General features: G+C 48.7%; 1 protein-coding gene across 4 annotated transcripts in view; it reads right to left on the bottom strand.

The window, feature by feature from the left end:
* KLHL2 (kelch like family member 2) overlaps positions 1 to 15002 on the bottom strand; it is a 64758-nt gene that overhangs the window by 29838 nt on the left and 19918 nt on the right. For all 4 annotated transcript variants that reach the window (XM_045552545.1, XM_045552547.1, XM_045552548.1 and 1 more), the window contains exons 4-5: positions 11877 to 11998; positions 2699 to 2861 (exon numbers count right to left, since the gene is read on the bottom strand). In XM_045552545.1, coding sequence (XP_045408501.1) covers positions 2699 to 2861; positions 11877 to 11998 — 285 coding nt within the window. The remainder of the gene's footprint in view (positions 1 to 2698; positions 2862 to 11876; positions 11999 to 15002) is intronic.

Genomic DNA, 15002 nt, shown 5'->3' on the forward strand with positions numbered 1-15002 from the left:
TTCACACTGTTGCTACGGGAACCACGCGAAGGGGTCACCCAGCCTCCCCTCCCAAAGCACAAGACAAAAATCAGAAACTAAAGCAGTGATTATCTTTACGGAGAAGAGAAATGAAGGACAAGGGTGAAAGGAAGACTTTTTCAATGTATACCTTTCAAATATTTTTAAAACCTCGCGTATGTGGTAAAATGATCTTGGACAAGGGCTCCAAGACCATCTAATGGGAAAGAACAGTCTCTTCCACAAACGGTGCTAGAAAACCGGTGAACCACATACATCAGATATAAAAATTAATTCAAAATGGATTAAGGATATAAGCATAAGACCCCAAAACATAAAACTCCTAGAAGTAAACAGGAGACAAGCTTCATGACACTGAATTTGCCAGTGATTTCTTGGATATGACACCAAAAGCCCAGGCAATAAAAGCAAAGATAGACAAATGGGAATACCTCAGACTTAACGGTTTTTGTGCGTCAAAGAACACAACCAACTCCATCTCTCGCATTCCACTAACAGACAGTTTTGGAGAAACTTGAAAACAGCTGACTCACATAGGGTAAAAAAACCGTCAGCAGAGCAGAGACTGCATGTAGTTTACCGAGACACGAACGAGGACCATCATGAGAACAAGAATATAAACATGATTAATTCTTTCTGCAAGCATTGCTAAGTCGGCGTGAGTTCAGCTAAGAGGTGCTGTGTATCAAGCGCACTCTCAGTTCTCCAAAGAAAGACCCTTCCGCGTCAGCAACTCAATATTGCATTAGGTCCTTAAACAGTCCGCATCTGCTCCTCAGCACACCTGCCGCACGGTCAAGGCTAGTAACGCCAGCATGAAGCCACTCACGCAACACAAGTTCTTCGAAGAGGGCAGCATTCGAGTCCCGGGCTCACCCTAGCAGGTGTCTGTCCCAAGCAGCGGTTCCGAGCCTCAGCTACAGACGGGTGGGCGAGTGACTGCCGTGAATTTTCTTTGGGAGAAAATCTCATAACTGACTTTACAGATAATGAGGCATAATCCAAACATACTGAAATCGGGGATGAGTTTGTTATTTCTGGGCTGTAAACTCCTTCTAAGCGGAGGTTAAACCGCACTGCTCCCTCACCTGCCACCCACAGAGCTGGAGCAGTGCCAGGCACAGAAGCGGTGGCTCTGGAATGACCCACCACTGGGTCTCGCTGCACAGCCGAGAGCTGGCTGGGAGAGCTGGGCCAGCGAGCACAGATTCGTGAATTCAGACAACAGAACGAGAAGCTATTGACAGAAACACGGCCAGCACAAAGGTCGGGACCAGCAAGCTCCCACATGCCCGGCAATGTGGCCTAAGGGACAAGTGAGTCACCTTTATAAAGGAAAGGCGGAGTCTTAAACGAGCTGATGGCACAGATTTTGACGTTGTTGGAGGCAGAATAAAAGGAGGAAGAGAGAACCCGGGTGTTAGACAGAGAGTGCGGCAGACCCCAGCGCCTTCCACCCAGGGACGGGGGGAGTGGCCCCGCAGAAGTTCGCCCCCAACACGCAGGTTTGGGGGAAGAGCAAAGTTTCATTGAGGACAAAGGGACACCCCTGAAAATAGCTGGATACACAGAAAGTTTGGTCATTTACAGGCCACATGGGAAGGACAGCAGGACGGTGGGGGGTGCTGGACAGCTGGGTAAAGGCGTTTCCACCTCCGGGGCCTGGGGCGCACAGCCGGGGATGGGCACACAGCCGGCGAGGGGCGCACAGCCGGCGACGGGCGCCCAGCCGGCGAGGGGCGCCCAGCCGGGGACGGGGCGCCCAGCCGGGGACGGGGCGCACAGCCGGCGAGGGGCGCACAGCCGGGGAGGGGCGCACAGCCGGGGACGGGGCGCACAGCCGGGGACGGGGCGCACAGCCGGCGAGGGGCGCACAGCCGGGGACGGGGCGCACAGCCGGCGAGGGGCCCACAGCCGGGGACGGGGCGCACAGCCGGCGAGGGGCGCACAGCCGGGGACGGGGCGCACAGCCGGCGAGGGGCGCACAGCCGGCGAGGGGCGCACAGCCGGCGAGGGGCGCGCAGCCGGGGACGGGGCGCACAGCCGGCGAGGGGCGCGCAGCCGGGGACGGGGCGCACAGCTGGCGAGGGGCGCACAGCCGGCGATGGGGGGCACAGCTGGCAACGGTGGCACAGCCGGCGAGGGGCCCACAGCTGCCCCAGCGGTGGCTCCGGAACAGCGAGGTCCCCTCCACCCCACAGGGGAGGCCGCGGAGGCCGTACGACCAGCACCCGGGACAGGGCCGCACACAGGGGCTCTACTTTTCTGCTCCACCCAAACCATCCAGATTTCACTGCTCTGAAGATTTTTTAAGCCACAAGTGTTTTCATGGATGCAAGAAAAGTGTGTAAAACATCAGAGATAAAGTAACTTAGTTTCACAGGCATATGCTTTTTCCTATGCCTACTCATTTGGCATTCTGAAAGAAAAACACACAGGAAGTCAAAATCAACACGTGCATAAAACTATTATTCAGGTCCAACACCAATTTACAGTTGCTTTTTTTAAATTCACAAAGTTATGAGTATGCTTCAATCACGCACTGCTACCATCATGTTCACATAATTTTAACGGCACTTCTATAAAGCAACTTTCCAGAGGCCTCTGCGGAGTCACATCGGAACCCAGAGTTCCGGCTCCCCCTGGGCTCAGACCCGGCCGGGCCCGCGGCACTTGCCTGCGTAGGTGTTGGCCTTGTTCAGGAGCTCCGTGCAGGCGTGCATGTCCGCGAAAGCCCGGATCCCCAAGCAGTTGACAGGGTGGAGCTGGGTCTCCAAAAACTCACAGCAAGTCTTCTTCACATCCTGCAGCTGCAGCAGCCCGGCCGCCGGGAGAAGCACCTGCAACACACAAGCAAACGCGCTCAGCGACGGGCTGGAGAACGGTCTCTGCCGACCGCCCGCACCGGCACAAATGCACCCAGCCACGGCTGGAGAACGGTCTCTGCCGACCGCCCGCACCGGCACAAGCCGCTCGGCCACACTCAGATCTGCACCCACTTAACGTCCCACAGAAAACGAGTGCAAGAATGACGTGCAACGCGTGATGGGAATGACCTCACATGCCCGTCATTTCCAAGGAATCTCTCAAAGGTCTCTTCCTGGTCACCACGTAAGAGATGCCAGATCATGTTAGACTATAACGTTTTGTTTTACAAGCATTGAAACAGTGTTCCTTTGGCTTTTAAAAAGACAACTCAGTAGAATGCTAGGGGTGCTACGGTTCAGTGAAATGGTTTTGTTTCCTCACAGGGGAGGCCCAGAGTAGCACAGGCCACCACAAACCGCGCTTTTGAGTACTTGCTTGTCCACTGTGTAACACGACAGACAGCTTTCCTGACGGGGTGGAACAATTTTAAATTCAACAGTCTCTAGTTATAAGCAGATAGTTTCTTCGTAATGTAATACGTGTGTTAAAAAGGAAAGCACAAAAGGTAACTGCCTAATCGTAACTTTTAATCTATGTTTTTATTTTAATAACTCTAAGCAATTTTATATTAATTACGGGTTATTCTGTAGGATTTAACCCCCGTCTTCACTATCAACACCACATCCACCACTACAAGTGCTTGCCAAGTAGGTCAATAATGGAACATCCTCCCCAGGAGCCAGTACAGGGCTACAGTAAGGATCATACCTGGAAGTCAAATGAAGAAGGAAAACTGCATTAAAAAAAATTATCGAACATCTGTTGTTCTTTTATAAAAGCCAAGGGAAAAACCCTCAGCTATTAGAACCATGGTCAGTTTTAGAAGAGACAACATTAGCATAAAAAATAGATAAAATTTTCTAAATTCCTTCAGGAATTGACTTTCATATACACCACACTTCAGCCCAAGGAGAATAAAGAAATAGTGGTTTATGAATATTTTTTACGATTTTCCTAAATCTATATAATCCTAAATGTGAAAAAGAAAGAGCATTGATCTCTCTCTGTGACACAAACTACTCTTATTTTCTGAAGTACAGAAGTTCTAACTCTTGGGCCTAAAGGCTGTGTGTGTGTGGACACACACACACACACAAACACACACACACACACACACACACACACACACGCAATCAAATAGTAACGAATGGAATTCGGAGGGTAGTTTCTTTGTGTGTTTTAGCTCAACTCCACCAACCAATATTAGTTTCCTCTAAAAAAATGGAAACAGTATCCAGATATAATGCCTTTTCCTTCTGAATTTAAGAGAAATAAAGTATAAATAATGCTGCTATAGCCAAACCTTTTGCACAACGTGTACAAGAGGTTTCATTATGCTATGAGAATGGATCTCCAAGGAAGGCTTCAATCTGCTGGTAATTTTCACACTGGAGGTTTTCCGTGCTGGTGTAACTGCTCTGACGCAGCGTAAAGCCCGTTCCAAGAGGCTTAACGGTGCAGCCATTTAATTCAGCAGGTCCACACGGCTCAGAAAGTGGTCTTCAGTGTGGCATTCAGTCTCTGTGAAGTTGGCACAAACGGCACGATCACCCCTCCAAGCAGCATCTTCCTAAAGAGACACGGTCGCACAGGCGGATTCAAACTGTGGGTCACGTGGGGGGGCTGAGCAGAAACAGCCTCATCCACACACTGCCGGGGGGTGGGGGGGGTGGGGGGGGTACGTGTTGCTTCAACCTCCACGAAGAACGTTTATTCCAAATTCAAAATTACAAATGCACACATCCTCCGACCCAGCCATTTCACCTACAGATACACTGACGTGTGCACAAAATCTCACATGTGCAAGACATTCGTCACAGCATCATGTGGGTGATCTCAGAAGTCAGAGAAAAGCCCACGTGTCCATCATAACGAGATCAGCTACATAACTGATCATTCAATGGAAAACTTTGCCGTCATTCCAAAGAAGGAAAAAACTATATACATGGGACGATTTCTAAGATATATCCTAAGTGAAAAAAGTGATTGGTATGTTATGCTAGTAGACACACTCACACTTATACACACATTCCTCTAAAAAAGTAGCTACAGCAGGCTTTTTAAAATTTATTTTGCTTTATCGATTGCAACTTCCTCACTGCCAAGTCCAGATCCACCTTATCGGGAGATTGACACTCATAAAACTGCAGAATGTCTGATCTGGAAGGGCCGTAACAGTCATCCAACTCAGAGATGTAAACGCTATTTCCAGAGTGGTCCAAGTGGCTAGAAACTGACATGTAACTTTTTACTGATGGCAGAGGTAAGTAGCTGCATGCTTGGCAAACATATTAAACATAACTTGAGTCAAATGTGTAATAAGAGTTTTTCATGTTTTTCTTTTGTCAGTACATCCTTCAAAAATGTCTCAGTTTTACGATGTGATTTTACTAGGACTAAACTTCAATAGCTCACAATTATGGAATTAATGACATCTGGCTTCAAAGGCAACTACTAACTGACCCCTGGTGACACCTGGTGGCCATCGGTCACGCATCACGAAAGCAGGAAACAGCCAGGGCCACACCGACTCAATGGCCAGTTAAAACAAAACAACGTTTAACATGCTCTGACTTCAGATAAACCATATCCTACGATCAGCACCCTGGCAACTGGCACCCTGTAAGCCGGATGCTTTGGGATCAAACCAAATCCAACTTCCTAATCTGTGTGATGAAGAAGCCAAACTCTGCATGGGTTCAGTGTCTTGGCCGATCGTGGGAAGCGAGGGATGCAACCAAACTGGCCGCCCTTCCGGTCTGCTGTAATTTCCGACCCTTCAGCCTCATCTCCGGGTGCAGAACGGAGGAGCCCGTGTCATTCCTAACTCTCCAGCCCTGGTCTTTTCAGCAAGAGTAAGAAGGACAAGGACCACGCGGCCGACGCACTCTTGTAGCTGCTCCCAGTTTCTAGGTCACCACTCGTGGGCGGAGCGCTCAGCAGGCGACGCTGCCTCATCGTCCCCAGCACACACGCGTGCACAGAGGCCTGGGGACGCCGGGCAGCTTGCCCAAGGTCACAAGGTACCCAGCAGGTCAGGCCTGCTAGGAGAGCAGTGTTAGCCACAACGGGTGTGATGATTTTAGCACACAGATTAACGCTCTTGTGTTAACAGGAATATATTTTTAAAGTTACCTTCCATTTATTTCAATAATACAAACATTCTTTCTCAAATAAATTTATTTAAGCAAAAATTGAGTCACTGCAGAGGAAAACGTTAAATATTTAGTAGTATTAGCAATACAGAATATAGCAAAATCATGAAGGTGGCACACAAATGATTGGAATTTGGAAAACTCTGATTTGGGAGATCAGATTTAATATTCTGAGCTTTCAATATCTGATATCACTCTGATTCCTGTGGTTTTACATATCACTGGAAAAGGAATGTGCTTTAATCTGGGGCCATCGCAAACCCATGGCTTATTCTCTCCTGAAGTGGATAAAATGTACTATTGTTAACAGATGGAAGAAACACCTAGCAACGTAAAGAGGGGATTTCTTCATTTGCTATTTAGGTCACAAAAATATCTTGCGCATTGTAACTAAAAGGTCCAGTGAGTACATTTATGTCTTTAAAACTGTATTTTCTGAGCTCTCTAAAGCAAAGGAGCAGCTGAATAGTGCTGTCTCCTATGAAGCAGAATTGCAACGATACAATAATCCCCCAGCCACGATCTAATGGGGAATTTCCACTTATTTATGCTGCTCTAGCATTAACCCTGAGATTGATGAAAATAACCCGAGGGCACTCTAAGATCCTGAACTATATTCTAAAACATCAAAGAAAGAGCAATCATAATCTGCTATCTACTTTGAATGCAAATGACATATTCTAAGGATCTAAGAATGACTAAATCCCATGTAGTGTATACACTGAGTGCATACACACTCCAGAAGCCAGGCCCCCTCTCTCGGGCACGTCAGCCTCCAGGAAGAACGTGCAGTGGGCAGTAAATGCAGTGGGACCTCGCCCTCCTCCCCACATCCTCCCCTTCGCTCCCTTCCGCCCACCCTGAGTCTCCACGCAGACCTGGCGGGTCCACTCCCTGTCAAGCCCCTATAACAGCACTGCTTCATGCACCTGCTCACAGCACCTGCCACTGTCAGACCGACCTGGCGTGCCTGTTCCCACGTTTACTGTCACTCTCTGCAAAGGGGGATACGCTCTATGGCAGGAGGGTCACCTCTGTTTCACCCCTGCTGTGTGCCCAGTCCTAGAGTCCCAAGGCACGTCACTGAGAACCAAACTGAAGGCCAACTTGGCACTCCCGTGGGTATTTGTATTTTAAAAGATGTAACGGTGGGTGTCCCCTGAGCCAGAATTACAGACTCTGTTTCTAGAAATGTATCTGCACGGGATACTTCCTGTGTCCTGCTGCAAAGCCTCTCAGCTCCACCTCTTGCTCAAGCCGCGCGGCAGCGAACAGGTCCAAGTAGGCTTTGATCACCCTGGCGAAGAAGTAGAGTAAGGGTCCTCACCCAGCCCTGCCACACTCTCACCGGCTTCCTACCCCGGGGACGCCAGTCACTCACGGGGCACTCACCCCCTGCACGGCTGGAGGCACAGAGCAAGTGTGCACGGTGGGGCCGCCCTCGGGCAGTGGAGAAGAGCCGGAAGGAAGGTGAATGCTCCCCCTTTTGTTCCCCAAGCAGAGTCCTGAGACACATTTCCTAAGGCTCTTCGACTGGTCCTTCACGCCTGCAATCTCAGCACTCTGGGAGGCCGAGACGGGAGGATCGCTTGAGACCAGGAGTTCAAGACCAGCCAGAGCAAGAGCAAGATCCCATCTCTACTAAAAAACAGAATAATTATCCGGGCATGGTGGTGACCCCCATAGTCCCAGCTACCTGGGGGGCTGAACGAGGAGGATGGCGGAGTCCGGGAGAAAGGTCCTGGTGAGAATCAATACGTCACATTTGGCTGTGACCAGATCTCCCAAATTAACTCATGGCATGCAAGCCCGGCTTTCAGAGGAACCCGGGCTACTACATCAGACAAGGGAACAAACTATGAATGTGGATATGCTTAGCTACAGGAATACTCATCATAGTGCTATTTACATCAAAAATTAAAAAGAACTTAAATGCCTTTAAGTACATATGTACATAATCCTTTATGTACATATCTGTATATTCATATCTATAGATGCATTCATATATATGCTTTTATCCCTGAAGCCCAGTATCCCTAACAGTGGGAGGCAGCAAAGCATGTGGATTCTCTGAAACCGTGTGCAGAACTGCGTGTGTGCTCACGTGCTTTTCCTGAGGAAAGGTCCACAGTTTTTCATCAGACTCCCAAAGGAGTCCAAAACCCCCAAAAGTTAAAATCCCCACTTCACGGCAGCCTTTAGCCATATTTTCTCTACTCCCTAGATTTCTACAGTTCAAAAAGTTTGCCCGGAAACTCCAGACATAGGCTAAATTCCAACTCACTCAACAGCAGCGACAACAAAAAAGTTAAATAAAAAAAATGGTCATAGTAAAATGTGTGTTCTCCTTTGATTTCTCTTTAAAAAAATAAATAACTATAAACTCACTTAGCTCAAAATATCCTCCAACTTTGCCGTAAATAAAAACAAAAACCCAAATTTAAAACCAAAGTTTAAAAACCTAAACAAACAAAAAAACTAGCAGCAAAACACACACACACACACACACACACACACACACACACACACAAACTGGGAAACTTTAAATAGCCAAAAATTAAAGCCCAATTGCTTATAAAATACAGTAACAACTATTCCTTTTTTGGAGTTAATTTTTCTTTTTTTTTTTTTTGAGACAGAGTCTCACTGTTGCCCAGGCTACAGCGCCGTGGCGTCAGCCTAGCTCACAGCAACCTCAAACTCCTGGGCTCAAGCGATCCTCCTGCCTCAGCCTCCCAAGTAGCTGGGACTACAGGCATGTACCACCATGCCCAGCTAATTTTTTCTATACATATATTTTTAGCTGTCCATATAATTTCTTTCTATTTTTAGTAGAGACGGGGTCTCGCTCTTCCTCAGACTGGTCTCAAACTCCTGACCTCGAGCGATCCTCACGCCTCGGCCTGCCAGAGTGCTGGGATGACAGGCGTGAGCCACCACGCCTGGCCAGGAGTTAATTTTTCGAATTCCTCTTCCCTCATTCTAACTCAAAGTTAACAACCTTCACTTCAAACGCTATTACATTGTTTTGAATTTGCACGGGAGACCGCCTGGTGTCGTGGAGGGACCCAACCAGGAGTCAGAACCACCAGAGCTACGGTCCTGTCCTGCCACCACCCGACTCTGGACGGCCAGACCTCCGCACTCTCTGGTGCTGTGGCTTCATACAGAAACACACAATCCCAAAGATATCTGCCACCCCAATATTGTATTTTATGGCTAAAACAGAAACTTACAAGAGAGGTCACCTGGCAAAAGGTTTGATTTTTAGGTCTAAAGAAAAACTAAGCCAACAATGACAGACATGTGAATCACAGAGGCTCTGCCCGCACTCTTTGGACTCTCGGGTGTGGACGCAGAGCAGCTTCCAGCTGCGGCCTCCCCAGCCCCAGCTCAGCCTCAGTGGGGACAGGGACGGCCGTCAGGCTGCTCCTGTCCTCAGGGCACACAGCACTTCGCAAGGAAGACGCGACCAAGTCGAGGTGGCCAAAACACGTACAAAAGACAGAGGGAGAAACGGTTTGGTGCATCTTGATGCATAAAAACTTATTTTATATTTCATTGGAAACTATTTGTTATGGAAAGGGCAGCCTCTGTTAATCGATTTTATTTTTAAACTGCCTTTTCCAAAACCAGTAGTTCTCAGAGGAATATAAAATAAAGCTTTACATACCAGGACACTCCTCTGCTGAAGAGACGTCTCTCCCCTTCTTAAAAAAAAAAAACAAAAAACTACACAACGTTAGGCATTTCATGAGTCTGCGAAGCGTAACTCTCAGAGTGTATTCCTGCACATTCTAAGAGCTAAGTGATAGTCACAAAAGGCAAATCAGCATGGCAAGAGGTTTTCTGAAAGGCCGCGATGGCTGACATTTCAGGACTGGACCATGACAGTCACCAAAGAGACACGAGAGGCGTCCCCCTAATTCCTAACAGGCTGAGAACCTCAAGAACCACCACAAGCAGCACTGAGGGCTGAACCCACATAGTCAGGTCTCTTAGGCCCAAACTGTCTTCTCAGTTTCCCCATGTGGCCCATCCTGTGAATCAGAGAAATCAGTAAATCATTTGCTGAAGGTCATACATGGGGCACAATGAAGCCTGTGCACGAAAATGAATAAAAAGGAGGAAAAAAGAAACCAAGATAAGTTCTTGTTGAAAACAATGCCCCAGAATCTAGCACGTAGGTTAAGTGCACAGAAAAAACCAGAATGCGATGACGTGATCGTACTGTGATCTCATGACATGCACCAAACACCTTCTTCCATGCTAAAGAGTGTTCACCTGGCGTGAACATCCCTTCCTTCACACACACCCTCAGGACTGACCGAAGTCTCCAAGTGCCCACCTCACAAACAGGACTGCCAGCAAGGGCTACAAGGCCACCTGGGAGCGATGCCCAGGCAGCCTCCCACCGCCAGAGCCGCACATTCAACAGTGGCAGCGCCTCAAAACGGTGGGGTGCAGGCCGCAGCCCCCATACTCAAACACTTTGCAGCATACTAGGTAAAAAGAACTAAAGACTGAACCCATAATGTCCTGTTTGTGCAAGTAGAATTTAAAGATTATTTCTTAAGAATTTAGTCCTAGTTCTTTTCGTTGTCCTCAAAACACAGTGTCCCTGTTGGAAGGAATATAAACAAATACAAATTTTTAGATGGCAATTTGGCATCACTACCAAAAGATTAAAATATGCATGTACTCTCTGATCCACCAATTCCACTTTGAGGAATCTAGCTTATGAAATTTTTGGGTGAAAACATGAAAGCATCCATTCACTGCATCATTTTTGCAAAGGTGATAAGTCATACACTGACCGGCATAATAGACCGTACAAAAGAATGAGCTCGGCCCGGATCTGCGACTGCATAGAGACCTCTAAGACACTTTGTTCGGTGAACAAAGCAAGTTGCAGAACAACCAGTATGGCATAAATATATTTATGTAAAGAAAACTGTGTGTGTGTGCGTGAGGGAGAGAGAATGAATGGGTGGAAAGTGGTCGGAATCGGTTCACACAGAACACGACAGAAGCCGCCCCTGGAGAGAGGGGAGGACCCACCCGTGAGTGAGGCCTGGGGCAGGTTCAAAGAGAAGAGCAGTTTTAAAGAGGGACCTTCACCTTTTACTTCACATCCATCTGTGTTACTTAAACATTTACGTAACATACATAAAACAGTTGTTTTCATAAAGAAAATAAGAAAGATGCAACGTCGACTGCTAGCTGAAGGCCAGAATCACTCAAAGAGGGTGCTGAAACAGCAAAGGAAACAGAGGCACCAGCAGTCAGAAACACCCTTTGCAGACTTCCCCCTTCCAAGGAACAAAGAGAAGCTGTGGGCAGCGTCAGTCACTAGTCATAAACAAACGCCACAGTGTTTTCATCAAAGAACAGGCATCGCTCAGAACTGAAGGGCTTGTATTTTCAAACGTTAAGTACATAAAAGATGCTGAAATCAAAAACATTAGAAGATGTAATCATTCCAAACATCCTTTAGAAATGCAGTTTTAACACTGAATCCTATTACTTTTGTACAAAATGTACACTGTGTGGGTTTGCTTTTCTTTTCTTTTTATTTTTTTTTAAATAGAGAGGGGGTCTTGTTATGTTTCCCAGGCTGGTCTTGAACCCGTGGCCGCAGCGATCCTCCCGCCTCGGCCTCCCAGAGTGCTGGGATGACGGGCGTGAGCCGCCGCGCCCGGCCAGGTTTGCTATTTGATTCAGGGAACCCCGTGCACAAAGGGCGACAGGACGCGAGGTGCTCGTGCTTACCTGCACGTTTTCTTCCGTCACCTGGATTTCCGCAGTGTACACGTAGTCAATGAGCATCCTCAGCGTCCAGCCGTCGACCTCCTTTATCCTCACTCTCTTTGCTCGGCTCTCGCTCATCTCACCTGCAACGCAGAGGGGCAAGAGTGACGCGGCAGAAGACACTCTGTGACAACACCAGCACCCAGACGGCGACCGCCACGCCCCTCGCGTACTCAGCAGGCAGCGCGACCAGCGTGACCAGACGCTCCCTGCAGGCCTGGAACACTCCTTCCTCTCCCGAAAGCTCACCTGAGCAGACCATAGGGTGCACTTTTGTTGCCCACCTGTGCCTGAAAACCACGTCATGACAACGAGTGAGCCTCGTGTCCAGGGCTGTGAGCCACATTCCCGGGGCTGCAGGATCAGCACCTGATGCGGCTCCTGCTTTTCAGCACTTTGCTGTCTCTCTGGGTGACGAGGCATGACTAGAAGTGACGACGTGGCCACCTTCGGTTAACGGCAGTAAACACCTGCTTAACGACGCACCTGGTCGGCATCAGCCCTTCGACAAGCACGGGGGCCTGCCCGGGGGCGGCGGCCTGCGCCAGACACACGGGCTCGGCCCTCAGGGGGCTGTCACAGCCTCACGCAGGCGACAGGGGAAACACATCAGGTACAGTGCTGAGGGCACGCAGGCAATGAGGGGTCATGAAAGGGTCAGTCACGGGCAAAGGCCTGTTACGAAGATCTCCTGACCCAGCCCCAGTTCAGTTCCTGTTTGTCATCTGTGGCAACGTCACCCCGAAGTCACTTCCCAGACCAGCATCCTGCTAAAGCCAGGCACCCTGTGCGTCACCTGCTGGAAAGCACAAGACCGTCCTTCTCACACACACCTGTGCAAAGACACAGGAAGCAGAAGAGAGAAGGGACAGCCACGAAACAGGGAGGCTCAGAGAGCAGGGAGTGGCTGTGAGCATCCCTGTGTGGACCTCAAACGCCAGGACACACGAGGAACTGAACGGTGGGGACCCAGCTGAAACTAAACGGGCAGTCCAAGGACAATGCTGAGTGCTGCGGGACACCCTTAGCAAAAAGGTTTGCTTCTAGAATTCACTAGATTTTAAAAATAAAAGAACCAGCCAGTGCAGTGGTTCACACCTGTCATCCTAGCACTCTGGGAGGGTGAGGCAGGAGGACGCCTTGAGGTCAGGAGTTCAAGACCAGCCTGAGCAAGAGCGAGACCCTGTCTCTACTAAAAATAGGGGAAAAAAAAAAAAAATTAGCCGGGCATGGTGGTGGCACCTGCACAGTCCCAGCTACTCGGGAGGCTGAGGCAGGAGGATCGCTCGATCCTAGGAGTCTGAGGTTGCTGTGAGCTAGGCTGACACCACCGCACTCCAGCCTGGGCAACAGAGCAAGACTCTGTCTCAAAAAAAAATAAGAATAACAAAATAAAATAAAAATAAAAGAACCACAAAAACTGCCACCACCTATCACCTACACCTTAATCCAGCATCTCTTGTTGTTAAATAACACAACGGCCTCCAGATTCCGTGACAGCTCATTTCTTTTTCAGATGCCAGTGTGCTGTCGGAGACCACTAACTATCAGAAATACCTCGGGAAGCCACGATCACACAAAGTTCCTTTGCAAACACAAACCCCAGGAGGAGAGAAATAATAGCAATGATGTGTGTCTAACTGTGCGCCTCCCCGGAGATGGCCCCCGACAGGATCTGAGACGGAGCTGTTCACCTCAGAGCCAGTATCTCCAAACCACCCTGCTCCTTCCCAGCGGGAAAACACCCTGCCCCGCAGGGAGGGAGGAGGATTAGCAGGAAAGATGCAGACACCTATACATAACAGCAGGAAGAGAGGGGACGGTTCTACGTCTGCTACTACAGCAAATGTTTCTTCCTTGCCTTAAAGAAAAAGAAAAAAAAGGAGGGTTGAGGAACATACAAAAATAAGTCTTCATCCGCACACAAGGCACCTTCCTCTACCCTATCTTGGGGCAAAGTTGGGGTTTGTGTAATCTGAAGGCTCTTTTGTGCCAAAAGGTAAGACATGCTGGCAATTCGCATTTGGACTTCGGACAAAGGTCACATCTAAGTCATCAAGGGCCCCCGTGGTGTCCAAAGTCCAGGCCCACGTGAGCACCAAGCCACATCCCGGGACTCAGACTCCAGCGTGACTTAGCTCAGACAAAACCACACCTGACGTCAACTTACACAAGTCCATGAAAAATCATTACTCCTCTGCCAAGCAGCTGTCAATACTATCATTTTCCAGGTATTGCTACAGTACGCACTTTGCTACTTCATATCCTCTGTGCGTCATTTTTAAGATTAACACTTCCCTCCCCAGAAAACCGTATCTGCTTCCAATAAATTACATCCCAATTATACACTGCTTTTAAATATTTCAATCTTCATTTTTTCCTGTTAACTTACAAAAACAGTAACAGAAACAAAAAGGCCCCGACTGCAGTAATAGCTTAAAAATTTTAATAACTATTATGAAGCCAAGTACGTGCTTAAAAGAATTATAAGAGCTATTATATCTAAGTCCACTTGCTACATATTCCCTTAGTTGTCGCCCTTTGCTGTGTTTATGGAACAATCTTTACACTATGCTCTCTGAGGTCTGTGTTTGGCAAAGCATTGTAGAGAGCTACCCAGTTACACTGGACATGGGTTATCCTACACCACGTGTACGCTCCCACTATCTCACTAAGCAGAGACACACCGACCTCCTCACTCTGCCCCCCTCCACCTCTGACTCCACACATTAGACTGCGGAGTTCAAAATCCTTCGGCTGCCCCTGTCCAAGCACACAAACCCCTTCCACATCCAGTCCCCACTTCTAACTTAAAACACATTAACAGGCAACTATCTGTAGCTGTGAACACACACAGGAAGCAGTTTCTTACCTTGATGCCTTTGCTGGGCTCTCCCCTGTCTCCTCAACCCCTGCGTTCCCAGGCCACCCGCACACACTCCTCCAGGCTCCACTGAACCTTTCCAGGCAGCCCACGGCTGGGCTGGGCTCTGGCCCCTCGACCTCAAGCAAATGCAGTGTCATAATCAGCTCTTTACCTAGGGCTCCGCACTTGGACTCCAGAACTCCCTGAGAACAGAGATGAAG

Source organism: Lemur catta, chromosome 5, assembly GCF_020740605.2.
Source record: "Lemur catta isolate mLemCat1 chromosome 5, mLemCat1.pri, whole genome shotgun sequence".
Lineage (NCBI taxonomy): Eukaryota > Metazoa > Chordata > Mammalia > Primates > Lemuridae > Lemur > Lemur catta.